Consider the following 26,921-nt stretch of genomic DNA (forward strand, 5'->3'; position numbering starts at 1 on the left):
AGAGCTCACACTCAACTTTATTAGTTGCCAGTTCATAGATAACATACAGAATCTATTGTAAATATTCATAGTTAATATTCAGCAGTTACTTCACCCCTGCTGGGATGCAGCTGCCTGTCCCGTAGCCTGCCTGCAGCTAGCAGCCACTGCCCCACATGCTGCTGCTGCTGCTGCTGCTGCTGCTGCTGCTGCTGCTGCTGGGAGCACTGGGGTTTGGGCTGAGCCGTAGGGGCCACGCAGACTGCAAAGAGGTTGAGAGCGGCAGAAGCCTGGGCTGTCATTACATGCTGCTGGCCTGTCTGTCATCTGGGGTTTCAGCTGGCTGTTTTTTGAGAGCTGCTGGATTTTGCCCACCCGGGTAAAAGCACAGCCCCACACACTACATGCTCAGCATGCCGGGCAGCAGCCTGCTCTGCAAGCAAACATTCAGCTCAGATGCATCAAATACCGTATTTGTTCCTGTTCAAACTCACAGTAATGGAACATCTTTTGCATAAACATATGCCATTTCTGAGAGTCCAGCCCATTAGCATGGCTAGTCCCCCACAGTCTTGGGTACTTCCAGACCACTGAGAGAGCTGTCTTAGGCTCTGGTTTGCACACACACGCACATGCAGCAGCAGCAGCCTGGAGCGCTCATTCCAGCTGCAAAGCTCTCCGGTGTGACCCCAGGCACCCTAAAGCTTCCCTAACCCCCTGGGAGAGACCTGCTGTGCATGCAGGGACTTATTTCCGTGTGCACTTAAAGCAGCCTGTTCTGGGGCAGGGTGGCAGCAGTCTCCAGGCGCAGGCAGGTCACCCTCTTTGAAGGTGCCCACGTGTCTGGAGCAGCCCACGGACCTGTGTCACACCTAACCTTAAAACTCATGAGCCGCCTTCGGGGCAAGAGCTATCAGATTGGGGTGCTTGCTTAGGAGGTGGGGGATCTGGGAGCTGGAGAGGAGCATCCCAACCCCCAGTGACGGGGAGGTCCCTGTGGAGAGATGTGCCCTTGACTGTCGGGTGTAGGCAAATCTTCTCTATCAGTCAGGTCTACTGCATATTACAATCAGGGTTGTCAGGAAGGGTCTGGCATGTCCTGGGCTTCAAAGTGGTCCAGATTCAGACTCAGTTCTGGTCTTCATGGGGCACTTCAAGACTTCTTCATGTGAGTTTGGAATACCTGCAAGGACTAATATCCTTCAGTTTGCAACAGAGTTGCTAAAAGAAATACAATATAATGAGGTTGAGCTAATCGGTTTTTACGTTTTGTGGGCAAATGTGATTATTACTCAAGCAAAAACTTGCAGGTGGTCTGATACAGCTTGTGTCACTCAGGAAACAAAAGACAGCAGAGACACTCTTCCTGAAAATAAATACTTCAGCATTCTATAACCTAGTAACAGTCTCATACAAACTAGATTAGATGGAAAGTACGGACTAGCCACTTAACAGCAAGCCAAAACTGAGATTGGTTGTTGCAACCTTGGAGCAGCTCCTGAGACTTAAGGAAAGACTGCAAAGCTCTTCACATCCTTTGAGAGCAACTCCCCCAAACCAGGTCTCAATGGCACTTCAGTTTGGTCCCACAGGCTGCCTTTCACATTTGCTTTCATTTATGTTTTTACGCAGCCATGGCAAATTGCTCTTCTGACCTTCATTATCACTCCTGAGACATAATACCCTGACAGCAAAATTAAGATCAACCCTGCCTTCCCCTCAGCCCCTCCATAATGAGCTCTCAGGATGCATATTCATGAGATGACTGTTCCAGGGTGCAGGGATGAAGCCATATCCCCTTTCCCAGTCACCATGTTGCGAGAATGAGTCTTCACTTCTTGAACGGGTTTGGTTCATTGTCGCCTCCTGTGGGACTGTGGGTGAGGCACCTGGTGCCACCAGCTCCCCCAGAGATGAGGAAGGTGCTTCCCAAAGGCCAGTTGCCACTGCAGGAGCGGTCATCCCACACCGGCTCAGCACCTCGTTTCCCTGCCCATCACAGCCCTCAGCTGTCCCTTCCCATCCCTCCTACCCAGCTCCCCACCTTTTGCACACTGGGGCGCTGCATCCCACCCATTCCCTGCTCCTCATCACTCCCCCAGGGTCCTGCCTCTCCTGCTGCCTCTCTGGCCCCCAGAGCCAGGGGTGAGGAGGAGGGTCTCCTGAACTTGGGGCCTCCAAAACCCACCGTGTGTAAATGAGGGGTGAACTGGGGCAGGCACGTGCAGCTGTGACGTAGCTTGTCCCTAGCCCTGCTTCTCTCAGGGCAGAGTCAGGCTCTGGCCCTGGTGGGACCAGAGAGGCTCATGGCACCTGCAACACCAGCAGTGCGTAGGAACTACTGCTAGCAAGCACACCAACCCTGCCCCTGCTAAAATCTGAGCAATAACATCCCCCCCCCACGCATGCACACACGCAGACACACACAGAGAGACACAGACACAGACACACACAGACACACAGACACACACTCTCTCTCTCTCTCTCTCTCTCTCTCACACACACACACACACTCTCTCTCTCTCCCTCTCCAGCCCTGGGAAGCTCCACATAACCACATATGGCTATTAAACGCAATTTCTTTAGTTATCTTCTCTTTAGTGATATTCTGGGTGGCATATAGCAGACAAATGGTTATTACATTACAATTTTCACCTAGTCATTTTGAGAAACTATCAGCTGGATGAGCCCAGAAGGTGCCCTGGGCCGGGGGGCTGGAGCTGGGGGCAGCTGCCTGTGCCGGGGGGTGGGGGGAGGTGGGTGCAGCCAAGCTACTGCGCTACTTCTTGTCATTTCTGCTGACAAAGTTGAGGAGGTCCATCGCTGTGACCACACCAAACACCATCTGCTTCATGAAGGAACTGCCATTTCCATTGACTGTAAGCACAGAAAATGCCAGTTTAGTGGGGGGAAAAAAAAAGAATACACAGACCACCCCCCACCAGCTGTGCAGAGGTTGCTGTTGGTTTATTAAAAGAAAACCTTAACGGGGACAGCAGCTGGCTCCACTCTGCCTCAACAGAAATGACTGATGCAGCCTTGGGTGTGTTGCTGGGATCACATAAGGGAGGTTTTAGCTGCAAAAATTGCACATTTACCAGAGCAGGAAACTTAATTTCCCAGTTGTTTTCATCAAATCTCTGTTCCAGTCCTGCTTCTATCACCACAAAATTTTTCAGGCCAAACTAATGAGACTCTTTAAGAGCAGCAGCGAGACCCTTTCTACTCTGTTCTTATCCTACACCATCATTAATAAAACAGCATTGCAACAATTGCTTTAACTATCTGATAAATGTTTTCTTAAATAAAAGTAAAACTAGCCACCAGAGTCCAAACACGAGATAAAATGCAAGCTCCAGAGGTATGGGAAGAAAACTACAAATAAGTAGGTAACTGTGACAGTGTTAAGACAGCAGCTCTGGAAAAGAAAATGATTGTTGTGTGAACAACAGAGCAAGAAGCACTGCATACAGCTGGCTGATAGTTTTTGGTGGGTATCATTTAATTTGAGCCTCCTATTTATTTTATATTGAAATGTGACACAAAACAGATTTTCATTATTTTATGGCAGCATGGCTGAGAAAGGGAATTCTGCCTAGCATTATTTTTGTAAGACAATTGGAAATGGACATCAAAGGCAGTTTTGAATGACAGACTTTTGTCTGCGACATTTTGTGGGAACGTGGCTGGGCTTGCAAGCCAGCTTTAGAGTTGATGGAGCTTCAGGGCAGCAGGCCACGGAGATACAAGCAGAGGGGCTGGGCTGTTTACACACGGTGGATTTCAGACACCCCGAGTTCAGCAGGCAGCCCTTTGATGGCAGTCAATACAGCGCAATATTGTATGCTGCTTACCATAGGAATGCTTTGCATGTTCAATGCATAATCCCATACAATCAGTATAATTACACCCTTCAGCTCTAATTTAGAAGAACTAAGCATGGGTCTTCTGACTGCTTTTTTTTTTAGTGTTGCTAACATCTTAAACAAAGCAACTCCTTCAAGATAAGGCCAAATTTGTACCTCTAGAAGTTCTACAGTATAATGGTACTGGAAAGGTGTGTTAGGTCAGATTTGCAGAACAGTGTCTGCCACCATACCTGTTTTGGTCAAAGGAGCAACAAGGCGTGATCCCTGCTGCCATGGATGTGTCAGCAACCCTCATGCTAATGCGGTCCTACGGCATGTGACTGTGACTCTATTGGGTCGGTTTGCTTCACAGAGGAGGGGGTGGCCGTACAGTGGTTTGAGAATAAGTCAAAGCTGCTGGTACGGCTGCTTTATTGGACTAGCCTAACGGTGCTCCCGAATTGGCAGAGCATTCATATACCCAGTCGGGGTCCAGGTAAGGCTCAAACACAGATGCCCCATGCTGCGTGCATCAGTGAGCATTGTGCCTCCCGACTCATGCCCCTGCCACAAGGCTTGCTTAGGATCCCACACATTTGTTCTCAGCTTTCTCAACTTACCCTGGGCCTCCAGGGTAGGTGTCTGATAGCACCCAGCAGGAAAGATCCCTTAGCATATCAATTTACCCAGACCCCTTGGGGCACACAGGCATAAGGACAGCTCTTGGCTGCACCTCCAGGGGTGGCGGGTGGGAATAGGGGCATTCAGAGGAGATGGCGCAGCCTCTGGGCATGCACAGCAGGTCTTTAAGCAGTCAGATAAAGACTGTGTTGTCTGTTCCCTTACATTTTCATGCCTGAATTCCACCTAGGCATGATGTAATGTGCCCAAATGCTCCTTTCGACCTTGCCCTTGGGATACTAAGTCTATGAAGGTCCCAAACTTCCCCCTTGTTTCCTCTGTTGCCCACAACCAGCAAGGCACTGATTTGAATTCAAAGTCAAGAGATTAAACAAGTATTGGAGGCCTGAGCCTACAGCTGCACAGCAAAGGAACTGCACCCCAAGCTGCTTCCAGTCCACCTCAGCTGTCAGAGGGGACGAGATGAATTCCCACAATGAAAACATTCCCATCCCCAAAGGTGGGTTTCCACGGGAAACTATAAGGTGAGGGGAAGGGATGGAGCTGATGGGTGCTTCAGCATCACCCCTGCATGGGGGGACAGCACAGATCCCATGGCCATGATCTGGGAAGTACTCCTGCAGGACACACATCCAGAAGTGTGCTGGTCCCCGGCTCCTGGGGCTAAGGCTTCCTCCCTCTCCCCTCATCCCTGTGGTGTCAGGAAAGGAAGCGGGTGAAAAGCCAGCAGTTCCTGGGCTTTGCAGGGCCACGGGGCAGAAATCCTTCCTGCAAAGGCTCAGGGGCTGCGCGTGTGGGGCAGCTGCACTGATACCTGTCAAGCTCAGTTTGAGAATTTCCCTTTCCACTCTCAAACATTTGTACAAAGCCTGTACAGTGCTTCTGCAGATACCTACACTGCATTTGCTCGTGTACAACGATAGCAAAATGATCATTCTCCAGGATGCAGGAAAGCTTTCCAAGGCTGTCCTCCAGGCCAATCTAAACAGGATAAAAAGAGAGATTTTATGTTTCACTTCACATTTAGAGGACAGTGGTGCGAAGCCTGACTCCTGCCTCTGACTGTAGCAGCGAGCGGGCAGAGTGGCACCCGACTGGACCATGATCAGGTGTGCCTCACTCATCCGTGCTATTTCTGGAGAGATGGGAGGGGATGCAGGCAGCCTGAAAACCCAGCTTTGCTGTAGCTGAAATACAGCACTGTCTGCCTCCAGCCCAAAGGGCCTCCAGGGGCCAACAGGAGGTGATGGCTCCAGCTCCCCTAAAACACCATTCATTTACCTCACTCCATCTCTGGACAGGCACCCCTCCCCTGCGCGCCCACAGGACCTGCTCAGTGTCCTGGCAGTCCATGCCTGTTGCCCCAGCCCTGCTGAGCACTGGCAATGGCTGGGCTCTGATTTCAGAGGGTGTCGGTTCCCCAGCTGGATGAAATCCTCTGGCAATGTAAGATTGGGAGTGGACGGTCACACACTTTGCTCCTGGCAGGAAAACTCCCACCTCTGAACGCCACAGGCTCAGCAGCATTTTTGCAGGTGCCTGTCCTTATTCTCATTTCCATGACGTCACCATCACCTTCCCACCTCTCTCTCCCTTCACCTCTGTCTTTTCATTGACCTCTTCTCCCAGCTGTTGTCACACCTCAGGGTGGTGGTGCACCTCTCCCCCTCTCCCCATCCCTGGACAGTGGTTGTCACCAGCCACAGCCTTAGTGGTACCTTTGAGAACTGGTCATAGATGACCTTCGTAACAGGGTCTGAGAACTGTGCGTTTCCAGCCAGCACTGAGGTGAGGGTGTTGCTGAGGGTCACCATTCCCAAAATAAGTCTGTAAGGGAACAGGGAGTTTTCCAAAAGGTCAGACCTAAGCTAGGGCACATGTTTTATGTAGGGGCTGAACTGCTCCCCTTGAAGTCAGTGACTAAATTGCTGCTGCCATCAGCAGGAGGCACCAGATTTCTCCTCATCTGAGCAGGACAGGAAGATCATTGTCCTGACCAAACTGTTGGTTTGACAGTAGTTAAAGTCTGGCATTGTAGTCCAGGGCTCAGCAGCCGGGAGAAAGAAAAGTTGTGGGGTCTCCAGCTGCTTATTTGTATGGGTTTCCCACCCAGGCTTCACCTTTCCTCTGACCTCCTCTTGCCTGTGCACTGATCCAACCTCTGCTGAGTCTGATGGGCACTGGATTTGTCTTTCACTTTAACTAGCTCATTTACAGGGAGTTTTCTTAATGAATATTCACAAGGAAGCAGATGATATCTTAAAAATATGCGTTGCAGATTCCAATGCAAGAGCCCTGTTAATGGATCAGTAAACGGGACTTTCTCTTTAGCTTCATCATAGCTGCTTTGTCTATGTGAATGGCCATCTCTGTAATGAGTAAAAATAGTTACCCTGATTCAGCAACAACAGGAGCTTGGTCATATCCCTTCTCCTGGAGGATCTCGATTGCCTTTTGACAGCTGACTTCTGGGAGGAGAATGAGAGGGGCTGAGAGATTCAGTTTCTGCACCTTGATGTTCCACCACCTGTTGAAAGACAAATGTCAGCACTAAGCTGTTAACTTGCCGTGCTCAGGGAGGCAAGGCCAGGAGGGATGAGATCAACCACGCAGAGATATTCCGCCTGCCTGCAAAGCTCACCCCACTCCTGTCCCCAAAGCAGTAATGCTACAAGTCCATCATGGCCAGGTCTTGTTGAAGCCAAGCTCTTTCCCTACACCCAGTGTTCATGCAACTCCAGCAGTGGGACTGAGGCCAGAAGCTGGCAAGGTGCTGAGCTGTCCTGAATCCAAGCAAGTTGCTGAGGGCTTCATTTTGCAAGCCTGTGAGTGGGGCGGCCTACCAGTTCTGCCTCTTTGGTTTGCATCCTTGCTTCTCAAAATGCAGCATTTGCAGCCTCTCCAGGAAACGGCCTGGCAGAGATGCTCATGTGACTTATGAGGGACAAGCTATGCTTGTTTGCTGGGGACGATGGGCAATTCCCAACTCATCTCAGCCCTTCGTCCTTGCAGAAAAGGCAGGGCAACGCTACAGGCTGGAAGGGCCAAGAGCAATTCTAGCTGGGAACAAGAGGCCTTGGAAATGAAGTTTTTAGGAAATATTTTGGAATAACCATTGGTTATATTAACCCAAAGGACCAGTGACATCAGTAATACATGCTGTCTTTAAGGTGAGACTAGGTGCTTTCTAAACAACTGGCATTTGCCCAGCCACGTGTCAACTGGCATCAGCAGTTTCCCTGCCTTGAAGGGACTCTTCCCATGGCATCCAAAAGATAGCTGAGTTGGTCATCTTTCCTGGCCCGCAGCTCTGGAAAATGAAAATCTACTGTTCCCTGTCCCTGGAAAGACCTCCAGACCTGTTTGAATGGGTGTTTGCTACATGAGGGACCCATCTCCCCACTGTCCTGATGTTCCTTTGCACATCAGCTGTGGAGTAGAGAGAGGAGGTTGTGAGTGGAGCTAGGTGTCCACCTTATCTGTTCTTCTCTGCAGGGTTTAGGTGGCCTGGACAGTAACTGCTATGTGGGAGCAGACTGGCAACTTTAGGATGGAGACTTGTCCTTTATAGACTTTGATTGGAGAACGGAGATACCTAACCACTCAAAAGAGAGGAGCTGCTATTGCAGCCTCCCCAGAGGAATCTGGACTTAATGGTGTTTTTTCTAAATACTAAAAGATCATACTTTCCTTTGAAGATAATAATTTCCAGACGCAGAAAGCTGATCCCCTTAGTACAGTTTATACCAGTGGAAGTTGTCTTACCAAGGCTTGTGCTCCTGGACGTCATTCAGGAAACCATTTTTTGTCATCCACTTATCATTCAAAAATTTGGACCTAGAAATCACCAACAAAGAGCGAGTCTGTGAGCCTTCCAGAAGAAGTCGTGCTTTGTTTCATGTACTAGACCACAGCACTGCCCTGGGGCTCCCATGATTTTTGCAGCTGGCTGCTCTTAGCCCCTTTTAAGGTCAATGGGAGCTGCGGGTGCTCAGTAACTCTTAGAAGCATGCCAGCTATTTGCCTTCCTAATTTTAGGCATGCAAGTTCAAAAACTGTAGCTTGACTGATTCCTGCTCCGTGCAGCAAGTCAGTGACAAGAGGAAATAAAACCCAAGTGTCCCAACACCCAGCCCTTGATGTTTGCCATAGTGGTATGAGATTTCTCCCTTTTGTTTTGGGTTTTGTTTTTTTTTTATTCTTGTAAGCTGCTCAAGGGAGGCTCCCAGCTCTGGGCTCAGTCTGGGCACCATGGTACCAGAATTATCAGGGTGGTTCTCCAGCAGCCCACATCACCTGGGCTCAGCAGTGCTAAGCTCATGCCACTAAAAGACCCCATGGCCTCGACCCAGGCCATATGCAGAGAGTGAGGGGGAGGGCTATGGGAGCTCCTGTCATGATGCTGGAAAGCAGGCGAGGAAGCGAGAAACTCACATGTAGTTCCTGACAGAGTCGGGCAGGATGACGACACAACGCTGACCTTCCTTCAGGTCCTTGGCAGCCCGCATGGCGACCGACATGGCACTGCCCGAGCTGCCACCTGGGTGGATACGAAGAAGAGATAGAAAAGCGTTGGGGCTGCCCAGGGTGTAGGGCCACGGTCCTGACGTGTGGGGCACAGTGCTGCCCTGGCTAACGGCACAGGGGTGCCCAGGCAAAGCTGTAGCAGAGGTGGCACCTTGTACACCAGGGCAGCTCAAGACACTGGGAGAGGGAGGACAATCAGCTCCTCTGCCTTGTAGGCTTTAGGGTCAGGAAGATGCAGGGACTGAAGGGACGTGCTCATATGGTGGCTCTTGGTGACGGGCCTTTGAGGCGGCGTAAGAGTGACCTTATGAACTTCATGAACCACTTCTTGTGGTGGCTCTGCAGACTGGCTAAGTGCCATTCAATACAGGGACATTCATACCACTGCTGCCCATGCCGCACCCTTCCTCTGGGTGAGGAGAAGACCATGCCAAACCTGGAGCTTCTGGCTGACATATTTGACAATAAAAGATTGGCTTTAAATGCATTGTAAAGACTGAAAAAAACATAAACATTACATTCATGCTTGGAATACCAGGCCAACGTGATGCGAAGACTTAAACACTCCCTGTGTCTGTGTGCACGCATGTGGTTTGCTGCACGTAGGGAAAGCAGGTCCCTGCTTTACAGAGGCAATTCTTCCACCAGTAGTTTGAGTACTGGAAGTCAAACACATTCCACTATCTGTGTGCCAATTACACACTGCATTCAAGGCAGCACGTATTTTACAGCAGGTTAATTAGCACCAGGTCACATTTTTCAAACAAATGAGGAAAGGCCCTGAAAAATGCAGTTCAGGGAACATGAAGCTATTCACGAATCATAGTTGAGTTCAGCAAGTGCTTTCTGTTGAAACACAGTGACGCTGTGCCTGCGAGGTTAAATCAATGTTTAAGCATTTCATTACAAATGACCAGATCTTTTTCAAAACTCCTTCGATGTGAGTGCTCAGGACTTTTATCAGCTGTAACCACAAGCCTACATATTGTCTGTCTGGTCCTGGATGCAAACCTATAGCTATCTGCCTGGTGGCAGGGAAGGCTGAAAAAGTGCTGATGCTCTATAGAGGTTCTTAGGGTACAGGCAGGGCTTGTCTGAGGGCACCTGTTCATTTTGGAAAGTTGGTGGGATCACTTACAGCTTGTTGTCACAGGGAGAAATACCCAGTAAGAACACCTTACACTTTCTTGACTTTCAAACCTTCCTGGTCCAAACCTGGCACTTCTAGTGTGGCAACCGTTTAACAACAGAGTATAGCTTCACAGTGTTGTTAGCAGAATGACAGTTTTAGCCCACCCGTCCTGCCGTGAGTCCCATTAATCCTCTCTTTAGCCTGTGTAACACTACACTGCCAAGAAGAGGTCTTCGGCCTGAAGATCCAGTTCCATGTGCAAAAGTGCTCCAGTAAGAGGAGAGTTATTGCTTCTATAATTATTGTGGCCGATGAGTCAGATCCCAGACCACACGTCTACTGCCACACCTCTGAAGTCTACAGTGACCTACACACCAGCCTGAGGTTCGGCTACCCAGCCCTGTTAACTTAGCAGACACAAAATGCAGAGAGCACCTACCCTGAAGTGTTTTGATCCCAAAAAGATGAGGTTCAGAAAGTTTAAGAGAAGCAACTGTTGTCATTGGTACTTACCACACAACAATCCCTCCTCTCTGATCAGCCTGCGAGACATGAGGAACGAGTCTCTGTCATTGCATTTATACCACTGATCAACCACCTGAAGAGAAAGCAGGAAGGTAGGTTCTTGGCGATGTTATTTCAGGCTGTCCCGACCCTCTGAGGCATGCTGTGGTGCTGACGCCTATCACATCTGGCAGCTTTGAGCTGCTTTCCACACTTGTTGAAAGCAAATATATTTCTCAGGGCATCCTTGGTCTGGAGGATGTCTCCTTGCTTGCAGGCACCCACTCTAGCTTTTCCAGCCAGCGCTCTTTCCTTGGAGAGTTAGGGATGTCTGACAGGTCCAGAGTCAGGATGAGGAGAGGGAATGGTGTTCATGATGTTCCGGGCTAAGCTACATCAATGGTCAAGATTTTGCCAGACAAAATCAGATCCAACTACAGAAAGAGTTTGGGGTTATTACAGGCCACAGCTCTAAAGCCACATGCCAACAGCAGAGGTGCAGTTAACATCTGAAAGCAAAATGAGTCTGGGGTCTGAGATTGTGGGGAACCTTTCTAACAATGAGGCCAGGGGAAACAGGCAGCTTGAATTAGGGCTTTAAAGCTCTGTGCCTGGTGGCAAGTGATACAATGAGAAGAAATTTGTCAAGAAGCGGTATGAGGTTCATTGTCTTATGCAGCTTGCATCTTGTCTTCCAGCCCATAAATGGCACAAGGTTTCTATTGTGTGCATGTGGTGCCTGCGGCAGCGAAGGCTTGGGAAATGCTAGCGTGATGAAGAGCAGCCTCAGCACTGACCGCTTCTGTCTTCTGTGTTAGCACAGTGAAAAAGGTGCGCTCCGAGCGTTGGTGAGGCTGAGCTGAGGAGGCTGGTACTCTGACATACTCCTTGCTTGCCCCTGTATTTGCCTTCTCCTTTTAGATCAGCCATACCCAGATCTACTCGGAGAGATGCTTTACTGCCAGTGTCCCAGTCCCCCCCCTCCAACAAGCTTATTCTGCACTAGCAAGGTTTACAAGTAGCCTTAGGGCTGGGCCACAGCTGGGTGCCAGAGCTGGTACCTCTGAACCTGGGAGTAGGCTGTATGCGAAGCTAAAGATGAGAGAGAGGCCACTCACCACACAGCTACTTACTGATCTGTCGAGGACAGTAGGGATGAAGTCATGCCCAATGCCCTCCACTTCGATGGTTGTGGTGTTTGTCCTATTCATCTCACTGGGCAGAGCGACGATGGAGCCATCGGGATCTACACCGATGATCTTTGATGGAAGGAATTTTTGTTAAACCACAAAGGGAGTTCAGAAATAGTCAAATATACAAGTCAAAGCAAAAATTACCCACACCCTTATCACCAATGTTTTTCTTCCCGTGATACTCATTGATATTCCTATCCACTGGCAGTATGGAGAGCTTCCAGGATAAAAGGGTACGGCTCCCCATTGGTTTTTCAGATAGATCCTAGGTAGTGCTCAGCTGCCGAAGAAGTGACCGGTGGCTTAAAATGTTATCACTCTCAAGGTGTTTGTCCGTGCCTCTTTGTCATCTGCTACTTCCAAACCTCAGCCCTTAGGACAGCGTGAGTGCTCCTTAATCCGCTCCAGTGCAAAGCCAGCCAGCTAGCTCAAACCTGTGGAAACTGGTGGCTACAGGCAAACTTTTGAATCTAGTTCTGCTGGCTGACAGTGACACCTCCCTGGTTGCTTATAACTTTATGTCTGGGCTGAGATTGCTTCCCTCAGCACACAGCTTAAGAAGGGGTGGTGAAACTGCCCCAGACAAAGCTTCAGCAGTCAGTGAGGTAATCCAATGCCCAGGTCCACACCATCTCGATTTGTGTTTGGTGGATCAGGGATCACTCGCACACTGGCTACACCAGAGAAGTGGTAACTGTCAAGTCTCCAGTCTGCCTCGAAGCACAAGCTCTGCAGAATGAGCATCTATGACTGGTGTCAACCATGAAGCATGGAGGTTCTTGCGACAGCAGATGAGGAGCACTTGCAGAGTCTGCACTCTTCCCTTCAGAGCTGCCAGAATGGAAACTTTCAGCAGGTGGATTAACTGGGAGCAGTAATGCTGTCACCTGGGCCAGCCACTTCTGCAGTGGATATCAGCAAAGACCACCAGGCAGGTGGGATCGTTAATGGGGCTGTGGAGCCTTTGACTTCTAAGGAGCTCAGATGGATCTAGGTCAAGCTGAGCGTAACACCAAATTGCTTCCAACAAAAGCCAAGCTTGCTGTGAAAAAACAAATAGGTGGAGACAACAACTGCTAGCTCAGGTGAGCCATGGGGTTAGGATTGATCAAAAGCACAGGCAGGAGAACCCAGGGGGACCATGGCTCCCAGTGGGCAGCCCTGCCTCCCAGCTTACCTTGCATTCTGGGCATTTCTCCTTCAGCTTCCTGGCCACGCCAGTGACAGTGCCTCCTGTGCCAGAACCAATCACCACCATGTGGACCTTGCCTGCAGGTCAGGGAAGAGAGAAGCTTGCAGGGACCCGGCATGGCCTCCAGCACAGTCTCCCCTTTATTCAGGGCCCCCGTGTCCCTCAGCCGCTAGAACCCCATGTGCAGGAAGGACAGGCAGAGGTTCTGCTAGCGGCCAAAGCATGGTCCTGCGGAGAAGCTCAGATAAGCTTGCAGGATCTGACCACAGTTAATCCTGCCTCAGCACAGAGGGCTGAAGATGGCCTGCAAATCTTCCACTGGTGTCCATGATTTTCACATCTTTAGCATCTACTGGCGTAAGGGGGAAGGAGTATCTCAGCACTTCCAGCCTTTTCGAACCACGCCACACTAAAGCGAACACACATGTGAATAGCAGCACCTATTAACAGGCACGAGTTTTCAGCTAGTGTTAACATTCACAGTGGAGAGATGGCAGAGCTCTGCCCCGGCACCTGTGCCGGTCAGATGTAGCCCCACTGGCAGCAACAAAATTATACTGATTTAGGACTGGTAGGAACAGAATCAGTCAGGCCTTCAGAGCCTTATGCTGCAACTGCATTGGGAAAAGGGGACTTGTAATTCACAGCTGGCAGCCAGTAGGAGCAAGTCTAAACACACTAGTGGAGGGAACACTGGGACTCTTTTGCTCCTGTTGCTACCCGACTGCTTTAGTGTTATGATAACTGTTCTCCAGTTAAAACCCCCAAGTCTTGTTTACATTTTGCAGTGCTCTCAGTACTGGCAACAGATTTCACTTCTATCAGCACAGACGTGGACTGGGATAGTCCTTTATCCTCCCCCAGCCATCACATCAAATGTCATTAGTCTGTGAAGTTTCAGTCTATTCTGATTTGCAAATGAGTGTGCTGGATCAGACACAGCCTGCCAGGCCCTGATGGATTTATATTCCCCCGTGAGGTCTCTTGGGCAATCTTGTGTTCTCAGCTGACAGGCTGCAGAGATGTTGTAGCCACCAAGAGACCTCATTCTTCCTCCTTGGGTAGAAACTGAATTTGTTAAGCCTCTGGTGTCCTCCCTCAGGCTTTTGAAATGGGAGACTATAGCAGGGAAGCCCTGCAGGCTCAGGTGTGTCTGGAGTGGATTATGAGAGGTTGTAACACTCCGCGTGTCAACATTATTAAGGGTACCTTCACCTACAGAAGCCTTTTTGGCTGTTTTTCTAGACATTTAGGTCAATAAATGATGTCCAATGAGCCTCTGAGAGAGAGCTGTAGCCCTCTGCACATCCTCAGCACGTAGAAGCAACAGCGCAGACAGTACCTTCACACTGCTCCAGGATCTCCTCAGCTGTGGTGTCGTAATGAGCCAGGGGGTTGCTTGGATTTCGGTACTGTTTATTTCAACAGAGAACAGCATGAGTTACTGTGTGAAGCATAGGACAAATACCAAACTAGCAATAGCTCCCGATGAGCTTTACCCAAAGCATGCAACTTCTCCCTCCTCTCGCTGGCAAGGGGTGGACTGCAACCCAGCCAGGCCAGGTCACAGGTATTCCTCCTGGTTGTCACTTCGAGACAGATTTCCAAGGACATTTGGGATTTGACCACACTGGAAGATTAAATGTGCCCACAAACACTTGCTACCTGTCACTTGGTATCAATTCAGTATGAGAATGGTGCGGCTGTCCCATACGCTGCATTGCCAGGTTTTGTGGGATCTGGTTATTTTGTTAAAGCCCTAGCTGCCAGAGGGAAGAAAGCTACTTGGTATTTTAGCTATTGCTTAGCTAGAAGCATTTTGACCTTTACTGTTGCATTGGAAAAGTTGAAAACACCACCTCACAATACTCCCAAAACCAAAAAAAATCCCTTCTCAAAAGCCGTATTAGAAAACTTTTTTCAAGTATCCTATCTATTCCCATTTTTGAGAGCTGCTTTGTCACTTAGGGGCATTTGTAGCTGGCAGTGCAGCAAGTCAGGTGGCTGGGAACTGTGGGCCAGAGCAGTTGTCCTACCTGTGCAGAGGGATTTACCACAGAAGGTACACAAGCACAGCACTGAAATGTGTGCAGCCCCATATTCACACCCATAGACCAGGCTGCTTCTGAAAAGCATATTCAGACACTGAGCTCCCTTTTTCTTAAAAGGAAGGAACTTCACTGACTTTTCTGCACTACCGGGGCTGCCTACCTGCCATAGGGATGCCTTCCTGCAGCAGGGTGAGACCCAGGGAGGAGGTGCCCTCCTGCACAAGACCCGGTGCTGCAAGAACCACTGGTGTGAAACAGCAGTGTTTGCCTTTTACAGAATAAGGCTTGTTTGTGAGGCAGGACAGAGGTTGCTAGCCAGGCATAAAAAAAATGATTTTTTTTCAGGTCAAAGTTAAATCTGAAGCAATTTGAGTTTTGAATTGTGCAAGAAAACCCAGCCTCACCCACATCCAGCTTTGGCAGAAACATTACAGGTTTGGAAGTGACCCTTATTTTGTTTCTGCCACTCCGTGCCTGACAGAAGAGTGCTTAAGTTTCAAACATCATAAAACACTGACAAAACCTGTCTCCGTCTCCAGTTTAAACAAAGCCCCCAAAGATTCACTCGGAGCACATGCCACAAACTGTGTTTGGAAAGAGAGTCAGTGGAGGATTGGCATTTTACCTGGTCCAGGATGTGAGAGTTTGGGATTTCACTTTTCAGCTTCCAGGCAACACGAATGTTAGACTCTGGGGCATCAAAACGAGTGCATGGGGTCCTCACAATTTCAACACCCAGCGCCTTCAGAATATCGACCTTTGGGAGGGAAGAAAGTAGATGTAACACAACCAATCCCACACAGAGATGGTAATCCAAACCTGCAGGCACAAGGCAGCGTCAGATGCCAGAGGAGCTTTGCATGCAGGAGACATTTGGCATTTGGAGATACAATGTCTGATTCTCAGTTATACTATCTCTGACATTGTCCTGGCACCCAGGGCCTCCTGCCTGAAGCTGACACACAGACTCAAACCTGGCCACGTGCCCTGTCCTACTCAGAGGGCAGGCTGGGGACACAGCAGAGGTTAACACTGTGCTGCTCCTTGGTGCACGGAGAAAGGGGCACAGGGGACTGCAGGGAGGAGCAGCATCTCCTGTGTGCTATGGTCTGAGCCCCTGCGTGCAAGGAGGAGGTCTTAAAGCTGTCTCTGCCCTATGTCCCTTCTCTCCCCTCACCAAGCACAGGGAAGGAGCAACTGCAAATCATCCCCAGAGTATTAATCTGCTGGGAGATGCGGCTGTCAGGGGGAGAGAGGGTCAAAAGAGAAGGGTGGGTGAGTGTTGGGGTGCCTGGAGATGAAGCCCATGGCAGCTGGAGGTGGCATCTGATCCAGACTGAGCTTAAGTGAGATTTAGATTGAAATGAGGGTGGCGCTTTGGAGAAGGGCTCAGCTCTGAGCCAAGTCAGGGTCCAGGTCTGGCTTTACTGGCATGAGTTCAGCTGAACAGCTTGTGAGGCTTCTGGCTCCCCAAGGTGGAGATTTCTGCCATCTCCAGGATAGCAGTTTCATCTGGTCATCAGCTGTCGTGCAAGCGACTTGACTCCACCATCTCAAGAAAGCGGCTCAGACAACTATAAGTGTCTCCAGGTTAAAGACAACTGCAGAGACACAGAGACACCAAATGACATGTGAAATGTCAGAGGGGAAGTTAGCAGGACCAGCAGCTGAGCCCTGGCACCTGCCTGCCTCCTCTCTGCTCCATCCAGCCCTTGCCCTCACAGACAGCAGGTATTGCTCCATTTCTCTGCACCCGTGCACCATGTTTGGCTAACATGTGAGCCCAGCTGCACTGCTGACGCTAGATGATCAGCCAGGCCATCACAGTGTGCTTTTTTTCATCAAGAGGAAGTCTTCTGAACAACTGCAAAGCTATGTCTGTGTGCTTGGCAAGGCTCATTACCCTTTAAAGGAGGGGGCACTCCATCTCTAGAAAGGGAAAGTCAGAGAGAGACAAGGAAGGAGATGTTCCCCGGCTGTGGGGCAATACCGTACAGAGCACTGACCTTCTCCATGCTCATTTTCTCCGGCAAGACAATGATGCAGCGGTAACCTTTCACTGCAGCTACCAGTGCCAGCCCGATTCCTAGGCGGTGAGGAGGAAAGGGAATTGGTTGACAACAGCATTTGGCAAGGCCAACCGACGTGGGTTGTTTCCTACATTCCACTCTCCTGCCAGCGAACATAACCTAGAAATGTTCACCGATGAGCTATAGGTGAGGGTATCCTCCGCAAGCCTCTTGGGATGTGCCAAGAGCGTGGGAGGATGCACTAACAGGCGAGCCAAGCTGAAGTTTCCCTCTTGCTTGCAGGAGTCTGTTAGCGTGGCACAGAGCAAATGGCAAGGCTGGGGAGTGCTTTCTTCCCCTCACTGAGGCTCAGACCTCTTCCTTTGTTTTCCAAAACAGGAGAGAGGTGATTTTGCTCAGGAGTGCCTTCCCCTCCCCCTCAAATGCTCGCAGCTGGGGGGATGTACACACGAAGCTGCACATGTCACCCTGTGGTGAGCAAGTGAAGGGGACCTCTGCTCCAGTTTCACTGGGGATGATGGATGGAGCCAGCTGCTCCCCAGCTAGACAGGGAAGGTGAGGCTGGAGCAGCATGTCCCCTCAAGTGGCTGTAGGGAGCGTGGTGCTGCCCAGCTGCCCCGGGTGGGCAGGGAGCCAGCACAAGCCACCTGGGGAACAGCCCTGGGGGCACACAGGTCCCCTCGCTCCAGTGTCTGGGGGAGGTGGGGGTGGGGGTGGCCAGGGCAAGAGGGGCTGTCTTTGGAGTTCCTGCAGCAACAAGCCAGTAAGGAGCAAAATTCCTAGAGATGAGTCCTGTTCTTCATGACTAGTGGGGGGGAGGCAGGGAGCACAGCGAGGGACACGGCCTCAACTCCATCCAGAGTGCCTTGACAGCCTCCGATGGGCCTTTTTGCAGGAAATCATGCTATGCACACATCCCTGCTGGGGCAGGGGCGCTGGTGAAGGGAGCAGCAAACAGACGTGGAAACTTGCTTCCGTGGTCCTGTGCAGGCTGCAAAATAGGGGGGGAGGCTTCTCTGTTGTCCCTCCTCATCTCATACCCCATACTAGACATACATTGTCTAGTGCTTGAGCAGGATGACAAGGAAAAAAAATAGATTATTTATCTTCTAGCCCGTCAGGGAAACTGTCTCTGGGAACCTCTGAATATTCAAGAGCTTTCCAGCCTGAAAACACCTGGGGTTGCCCCAGCTCCTCCAGCTGAAGCTGTTTGTCTTGCCACAAGGTAACCTGCTGGGCATGCCTGTGCAGGCATGGGACCCTTGCAGACCCTTGGGAATTTCAGCAATGAGGCACTTCAGCACCCCAGGATGCCCATGGCCACTATGAGGGGAGCCAAAGGGAGGATGGAGCCAGAGCCGCAGGGCCCCAAGCTGGCCTTGTAATTCCAAGTGCAAGAGCTCTTTGAATCCCTGCCCCTCCTGCAGCCCCTCAGAAATGCCACCCTGCCCAGTACCCAGGCAGAGAGAGCATCCCTGTACTTCCCACCTGTATTCCCTGAAGTGGGTTCAATCAGTGTGTCTCCCGGTTTTATAATCCCAGCTCTCTCTGCATCTTCCACCATCCTCAGGCTGATGCGGTCCTTCACACTGCCCCCCGCATTGAAGTACTCACATTTTGCCACTGGAAATTAAAAGGGGAACCTCTGTCAGGGACGAGCTGCACCCCGGGGGAGCATCAGCTCCTTGCTCCCCCCAGCCGTTGCTGCAGTTATTTGAGGACACACATTCCTGCCCTGCAGGATGGTCCTTTGTTTCAGGGCAGCCCATTCACCATCTGCTTACAGGGTGCCACCACTCGTCATGGTATTACCCATCATCATACCTGCCCATAGTCCATCTTTCCCCCATGTTTCGTCTACCTGCAGCACCCTGGAGGCAGCGGGCAGGCCTGGTAAATCCCGGGTGGGTTTAAAATCAACTGGACATACAGTGATTGCTAGGTGGAAGGTCCCACACCGGTATGATACACCTTGCTGCCCTGCTTTGAGGACTCTTCTCTGAGCAAGGCACTGTCAGGTTAACAGCAAGGTCTCAGCCTTTCCTGGGGCATGGCAGTTATTGGTAGGTAGCTAAAGAGGTGCCCTTCTGTAGGGATGATCTGTAGTCCTGGGTGGGGTGCCATAAAGAAAAACTGCAAGGCACACCTCGGCTCCTAACCAGGCCCTCCACACCGCTAACACCCGGGGCAGGACTCCTCTTACCAAGGTTTTGATGAGCAGCTACACCTGAACTGACGGTACTGAGCTCTGTTTTATGGGCAATAGGGAGAAATTACTAGTTTCAGGGTGTCTGTCACTTAATTCTAGCAAAGACAGCTACTTGAAGCTGAGAAATCAACCCAGTACATGAGCAGCCAGAACAGGGAAAAAAATCTTGTGCTCATCATTACATTCTGTAATGGGAAGTGCCAAAACTTCAGCTACACAGAGATCCCTGGAGGCAAAGAGATTAGAAAGTAATCACATCTAACCGCAACTGCTTCCTTGATGCAGCAGCGCTGCAAGCGTTTGAATATTTGCTTGGTAAGAGGCTCTGTGCTGATCTGCAGCTCAGAGAGGGCCCTGCAGCTGCTGCCTGCCCTGCTCTCCTTCCCCTCCTGCACCATGGGAGGGAGACACCATCCCAGCAAACAGGGTCTCTTCGGCTTCCCCGCAGCTGTTTGCACCAAACCCTCCCATGCCCCTAAGGTGCCTGCCCCAGCAAGACGTCCTCCAAGGGACAGCCTGCTTCAGAGGTGGACCAGACATTGCAGACCTGTCCTCCTGCTTCTGCCACCTCTGTTCCACTGTCCCCTACGGTCCCCCGAGGTCTCGTTCAGGGAAGTGAGAAGCGGTGCAATGCAAGAGGTTGCAGGGTTAGGGGCCCAAAGATCCCAGATCCCACAAAGGGATCTGGTTGAAGCGCCCGGGGGAGGCTGGCTGCCGTGTGGATCCCCAGCTGCCAAACAGGACCACCAAGTCCCTCCTCCCTACCCAGCTATGCGACACTCGTGAATCTTACTGCCTCTGAGACACCCATCTTCCTGCCTATTTTGGCTGAAATTAATTAATAGGGTTAAAAGTTATAGGAAAGGAGACTGAAAAGTCCATATGCACAGAGGCAGCTTCATCTTGTCATCCTCGTGTCTGTGGGGAACCAGGCTAAACCCAGCCCTTACACAAGACAGCACTAACGCTGCGCTAACACTCCCTTGGAGGAGGACTTGGGTCCTGCTGGAAAACCTGGCCCTGCAGCCAGCGCCTTGGCCTGGCTTTTTAGCACCAGGGCCCAACACACATGTCTTTAATAAACCCAGCTGTCTGCAACCCTCGCTGCTCTAACCGGGGCTGTGTTTTGGGAAGGTCCTCAAGGGAAGTTGTCTGTTCCCCCCGGGACAGTGGTGCAGCAGACAGCAGTCCCTGGCCCAGCTCCAGCTGACCTGGCAGAGACGATGCCACGGCAGAGCAGAGTCCCCTCATGTGGGAGCTCTGCCTGGCATCTAGGGGCCACGGTGGTGTGTCCCTCCTGCAGCCTGAACTGCTCCCTCTGCCCGGGCAGGCTTTGGGAAGGATCCTACCATCCTCTTTGCCCTGTCCCAGACACCATGTTTCGGGAAGACTGGGCCAGTCTCTCCTGTGCATGCCGCATGCTACCACGGGTGCTGCAGCATCCCTGCTCATCACCCATCCCTAAATTTAGCCCAGCTCTGCTCTGAGTTTATGCTGCAGTTATCTGGGAGGAGAGATGCCTCCACTACCATTAGCCCCCTGCTCATTGCAGCTTGAAACCACCTGTTTGGCCTGACAAATGACTGTCGTGTAACCCAATGAGTGGGAGCATTCAGCATGGGCTACATCTGGCCCTCCCCATCTGTGATTGCTCTCCACAAAGCCTCTTCTGAAGCTCCCCTCCAACACCGCCCCTCACCCTCACCTCATGGTATGGAAAAACCTGGTGGAAAGGGGACACTCACAGAGCTCACACTTGAGCCCATAGGACTTCCCAATCTTGTTGACTCGGACCATTGGGGTGCAGCCAATTTTCTTCAGGATGTTGGGCAAGATCTTCGTTTCTTCTGGCCTGAAATAATGCAAGGGGAAAAAAAGACAAAGTCACATCAAAGCAACTGTTGTGCAAAACGGACCAAGATAAAATGAGTGAGGTTTCAGCAACTTTAGAAAGGCCACCAAGAGACACCCCAACTCCAAGAGAAAAACTCCCTATGAACAATTAACAGCAACAGGAGCTAGTTATGGTTTTCTATCACTCTTACAATGACTTACTAATTCTTTTGCATAAAAAATAATGTAATTAATTTTCAGGGCTGTTCTGAAATATCTTGTTCTCCAAGACCCTAGGCAAGGCCTGTAACCGAGTGAAGTGAGAAGAACTGACAAGCCTCGGGATGTTATGTAGTGGGTGAGAAAACCAGAAGGCCGTGCACAACACAAGGCTCCTCCTCTTTCCTCTGTCCTACCCAGCACCACCTCCACTTTTCACATTTTCAGCTATCTCTGGGCCAACCGCTGCTTGCCTGGCCAAGATTCTCACACTTGCAAGGATGGCTCCAAGCAATCAGAAAAGCTCAAGCCACAGAGGACTCTGGAGGTTTTTTTGCAAATAATTAAACTGAGGTCTTGGATCAGTGCAATTCAGCCTCCTGGTTTTGCTAGTCTCTGGCAGACTCTGGCAGAAGCCAAGAACCAAGTCACAGAAATTGCAACCAGAATGAAAAAGACTTGCTCATCCAACACACAAGCAAACGCATCTGGCCATGCAGCCAGGGAACTCATGTCCTTGAACTTTTTAGAAGACAGAAGGAAAAGATCGATAAGGGTTATGTTTATTGGGGCCACAAATGCCTTGCATTGACAGCCAGCATGTCTCTCTCTGAGTGGGGTGACAAAGCCACACTCCCTCAATACTCAGCTCTCCTTTGCACAGCTCTCACTTACTATCATCCTTCGAACCTTGAACCCAAGTTATCCTTGTCTGCTACCACAGCCAGGCAGATGGCTGTCTGCTGACAGAAAGTTCATATGGTACAGTGATGACACACTGATTTACTTAGAGAGAGAGACACACACACCTCCCCCTGGGTTTTGCAAGCATGATATAAACACTTGTTGCTTTGCAAGGGTACAGGGATAGTGGTTTAGTGTAGGTCTTTACTACCAAAAGCAGCCAGCCTCCCTACATCTCAAGCTCAGAAATGATGGAGCTTTATACGCATGCTGTTCCCTCTCCCTCCCTGGGAAGTGTTACCGTGCACGCCACAAGCTCTGTTGAGTGCTGGTAAATGTGAGGCAATAACTCAATGAATGAGCTTTCTGCACAGCTGCAGCCATTTTCCATCTGCTCTAAAAGCCACCAAAATGCCCAGGGATTTCAGTGGGGCTGAGCCATGGCACAAGGAGGCTGCAGCTGCAGCTGAGGCATTTAACTAGAGCCTGGCTTTCAAGTGAGCAACCTGCATATTACATCTAGATTGCAGAAAGTCAGCTCAGGAGAAGCAAGCAAGGCCATTTATTTACCTGCAGCTCATAATTGTGGTAAATGAGATGCTACCATGCCCTTTGAACCTCAGCAGGGCATGATGTGGTGTGGTGAGGTGCTGCGCAGCCCCGGGGTCTGCAGCGGTGGACCCTGGCAAGGGGAAGGGTGAGGCAGCCTGTGCTGCCCTGAATGCTGGGACGAGCCTTGCTGGGAGGGCAAAGGTGGGAACCAGAAACCAGACTGCTCTTTTGCATTGCTACCAGCTAGCATCCCCTAAAAAGAAGAGCCTTTCTCTCACTCTGGGGCAAATTTTCTGCAGTTCCTATCAAATTCCTTACCTAATCACTACCATATTTTACTACAAAAACAATAGTAATATGGTCAGCCTCCATCCCCAGCTGGTGCCTGTGCCTGAGGGCAGCAGGTCTGTGGGGAATACAAGGTTTTGTGCAAAATGCCTTTGGTGCTCCTAAAGGATGTGGTGGGGACACTAGTCCTACAGCTGCTGGTGTCAGTTCAAGATGGCAGTAGACAAGGATGTTTGCTCTCCAGGATTCCTGTTTTTACTCATGGTATGTTATTCTGTAAGATGTCCAGGGGAAAACCAGTCCTCGCAAACCAAGTGATTCTTGCTGAGGTTATGGTGGGTCACAATTGGCTCAAGGGATATCAGAACTAGTCTACCTCTGTATCTTTGGAAAGATTTAAATAGTTAATATTCTTAATTAAAATAACACCTTGTTTTCTCCCTCTGCCCCCATCCTCTGCTTCTACCCCCAAAACCCAATCAAGGTTTCACATGAGAATCTCAGAAAGTCCAGAGATTTTTGCTTCGTTGGCTGCCAACTGTGGTTTACCCAGAACAAGGAAACCAACAAGCCCTTCCATGCACTGCTGCAAAGTCAGAGAAACTCTGTGATGTTTCCCAGTGTACTTTCTTCACTGCTGTACAGTGCGTTATGTTTCAATCCCAGTCCCAGCGATGTTGCATAGGCCCCTTCAGCCAGACCCCCTCGCCAGGGAGCTGCCTTGTGCCCAGGTCTGGGGCTGCCCCAATGCCCCCCTCAGCTGCCCATCTGGCTGCAGGGTAGGATGGGTCCTGGCACTTGCTCTGCCTTGCTGCCCTGTGGCACCCTGATGCTAAACTGCTAAAAAACAATAGTAACCTGCTCAGCAATAACTGAGAAAAAACCCGGAACAGTTTGACTGAATAGAGCTGACCCTCTCCTTGGGCGCTCGCTGCAGGGATTGCACTGGGTGGACACCTGGATGCACATTTGCTGGATCAGCTCTGAGGCTGTGGAGACCACTCCTCCTTCCTTCATGGGTCAGGCCCAGAGGCAGTTCTGGGCTTAACACATGCCAGCTGGTGGCTGTGCTCTGGCCATGTCCTGCCTGGCATGCCATCTGAAGCTCCCTCAGCCACTCCTGGTTAGCAGGCGTCCATGCAGAGCAGTGCTGCACCTCCTGTGGGTTCCACTGCCTCACATGCCAAGCTGAGTTCACATTTTACATCTTTGGCACAGCCTGGGCTTGGCCTCAGTTCCCCTGATATTTATAGGACAGCCTCACCTTTAATAGCTTGCCTGGGTCTGGTTTGCTGGGCCGTTAAAGCACCTCCTGTTGAGTCTAGTCTGGGAACTTTAGCAGCTTACCTGACCCTGGGAGGACACCCATGGCTGTGAGGACAGGAACCACTCGCAGCAACCACTTCGCTTTGCACTGAGCTCTTGGGCAGCTTATAGAGAGGGGCCAACCTCTGTGTGAGCCATTTTCTGCTTATTTAAAAGCCCAGGCACTGGTAATCTCTTTTCATTAAGGTCTCTTACCCATTGGTAAAGACGTTGTTAGTACTTTGAAATGTCCTTACGCACAGCTTCCAACTGCTTGAATGAACAAGGGCAGCCAAGCTGCAGCCCTTCGACTGGTGACTGCACGGCTCTCACTGACTGTGCTGTACAATGGGATGGGTGCAACAACTCTGGGATGTACGCAAGCATTCCGCTACAGGCAGGAGAGCCATTGCTGCATCTCTGCGAGTGCCTAGCTGTTGGGAGTGCCTTCACTTCTGCTGTGCAGCACCACATCTCATGGAGTCCCTTTTGCAGAAGTGTACAAGTCCCTCGTTGAAATGTACCTCTGAAATATGTTCACCTTAATTCTTCTAAAACAAGATGCCCCAAACTAGCAGATGCTTATAAATCTGTGCTGGAAAACACAGAGCTGAGTCTTGAGCCAGCTACATCTTTCTGCAAGATTAAAGGGAGTGAGAAAGTTCTTCCTGGAAAGGAGATACTAGATGAGTGTTGCCTTCTGGAAGATAAACCATCATTAACATAACGTATTGTCTAACTACTGACTTCTGGTCATAACCATCCTGTATGTAACAATAGTCCCTCATCTTCAGAAAAAGATACCGAGCTGTCTGCACTCTGAAATAACCAGCATGAAAGAATTACTTACAAGGGCATACAGGAGTGTGGAGACTTGGTGGCAGGCGTTGCAGCTGTCCACGTGCACTTACTGGGCAAGTTGGGAAGAATCCATGTGCTGTCAGCTTTGCTTTCCTGACTTCCCACACAACTGCCATTCACAAGCAGGCACGTCTTGGTCAGCTCCTGTGTCGTGGAAACAGAGACTCAGCCTCCTGGTAGGAAAAGCGGGCAGGCGGGCATCTGGGCAATGATTGTCAAAGGCAAGAAAGGACGTTTGTGTGTGAAAGCAGGGCAGCCAGCCTGCATGGGGCACCCCTACCAGCATGTCAAAAATTCTGTTCTAACAGAAAGAGCATAAAATTGCTCTTTCAGAGTGGTACGCTAGACCACGTACATGGTAAACCATCATCTGGCCACCACCTCTGGTAAATCTTCCCCTGCTCTAATGTACATTGAAGCATCCCCTCCACTAGAAAATTTGGTGCGCTGTATTTAATTGTTTGGTCAAGAGCAGTATTTTCCACCCTAGCAGTGAAGAAACTGCAGATGAGTCTGCCCAGCAATAAGTTGAGAATATTTGTACAGTGGTAGTGGGCCTTAAAGGGCCAGAGGATACCTCTACTCTGGCATTCAAGTGTATTAAAAATGAAAAAAAATATTGATAAAAACAAAACATCAGGGAAAGGCAGCAAAGGTGCTCAGAGGTACAGAGCAAGCTCCACAGTAAAACAGCTTAAATGGAGGAAAATTCATCAGACTGGAAATGAGACAGATAGATGGCTGGTGGTGAGAGCGGGCTGTAAATCCTGGGGGATCTGGCAAAGGTGACTGACACACACTTTGTATCTCAGCATCAAATAGTATGGCAAAATGAAATTATCAGGAACAACTATAGGAGCAGAGCAGGAAAAAGTGGAACCAGAAAAGGGTTAAACAGGTCTTCAATGGTTGAGTTCATTAGTGGCTTTCAAACACACTGGCCCTAATGGTACCTATGCTCTGTGAACATGGCAATGTGCTGAGCTGGTTTCTCTGTATTGCTGGTGCATATACAGAGAAAAAGAGGAGTCTGGTTTTATAGTCTCTTCTTGGCATCTGCTACTGACCAACAGCAGAAACGAGGGTTACATGGAGCTTTGGTGTCACCCTCTCTGCAATTCACCAGCCACCCTTTGGCACCAAGGAAACCAGCTGCATGGACAAAAGACACATGATTTTGGTAAACGGAAGTTTCCTTTCTGGCTTGTTCACAGAATTAATTTGCTTCAATTTGGACTTTGTGGAATTAAAGGGACCTTGCAGCTAAGTAGAGTCGTGGTTGGAGACCTGTGTCTGTCTTTGGTTGGTGAAGAAAGTTGATGTTAACCTGCTTGTTGTAGCATAGCCTGCCCTACCTTCCTGCACTACTGCAGTGGTGTGTTCTGCAATTACAGCAAGTGTAATGCTCTCATTAACGTTACCGTACTAGAAATTCTCAAGGGCACGGTGTTGGACCGTCCTTCTACATTTAAGTTCAAAGACATAATTTTGAAATTTGACAGAACCAAACCAGTGACACAAATGCAGAGGGCTGCCTGCAGAAGGGCAGGGGATGTGGGAAGCCCACTCTAGCTACTGCCCCGGGGTGGGAATCCAGGCCGATGACCGATGACCGGAGGAGGCTGGAGCCGACATGCGCAGCACAGATAGCGGCGGCCGACGTGTCTGCAGAGCACCACCTTCATCCCAGGCCATACAGCCACCGCTCCACCTCCCCAGACACCGGGCTGCCGGCAGCGCCTGCGAAGCCCAGCTGACTCACAGCGGCCAGGCAAGCAGCCAGCACACTGTTATGGCTGGGTCCTGATAATCTAATTAATTTGTGGCTCAACATGTGAGCCCAATGGCAACCTTAATTACCATTTCTGCCAT

The 26,921-nt window shown here is 50.3% G+C and overlaps 1 protein-coding gene across 1 annotated transcript; it reads right to left on the reverse strand.

Moving 5' to 3' along the window:
- Nucleotides 1-2,698: 2,698 nt before the first annotated feature.
- LOC130144657 (cystathionine beta-synthase-like) lies at nucleotides 2,699-26,921 on the reverse strand. Its single transcript, XM_056328680.1, has 16 exons — nucleotides 26,910-26,921; nucleotides 25,039-25,193; nucleotides 21,053-21,159; nucleotides 18,587-18,721; nucleotides 17,075-17,154; nucleotides 15,694-15,825; nucleotides 14,360-14,429; nucleotides 13,003-13,094; nucleotides 11,766-11,891; nucleotides 10,642-10,726; nucleotides 8,904-9,009; nucleotides 8,235-8,306; nucleotides 6,862-6,996; nucleotides 6,188-6,296; nucleotides 5,366-5,450; nucleotides 2,699-2,856 (listed from the first exon to the last, which is right to left on the reverse strand). The coding sequence occupies exons 1-16, from the start codon at nucleotides 26,919-26,921 to the stop codon at nucleotides 2,759-2,761; spliced, it is 1,599 nt and encodes a 532-aa protein (XP_056184655.1). The 3' UTR covers nucleotides 2,699-2,758.

The sequence above is a fragment of the Falco biarmicus genome, chromosome 2 (genome assembly GCF_023638135.1).
Source record: "Falco biarmicus isolate bFalBia1 chromosome 2, bFalBia1.pri, whole genome shotgun sequence".
Taxonomy (NCBI): domain Eukaryota; kingdom Metazoa; phylum Chordata; class Aves; order Falconiformes; family Falconidae; genus Falco; species Falco biarmicus.

Bases quoted from the DNA above. Each gene is read 5' to 3' on its own strand.
- LOC130144657 (XM_056328680.1), bottom strand. The intron at 15,826-17,074 runs GTCAGTGCTCTG...TCCCTCCCAAAG, and splicing joins AGAAAATGAGCATGGAGAAG to GTCGATATTCTGAAGGCGCT. The intron at 10,727-11,765 runs GTAAGTAGCTGT...CTTTCTCTTCAG, and splicing joins CTACTGTCCTCGACAGATCA to GTGGTTGATCAGTGGTATAA.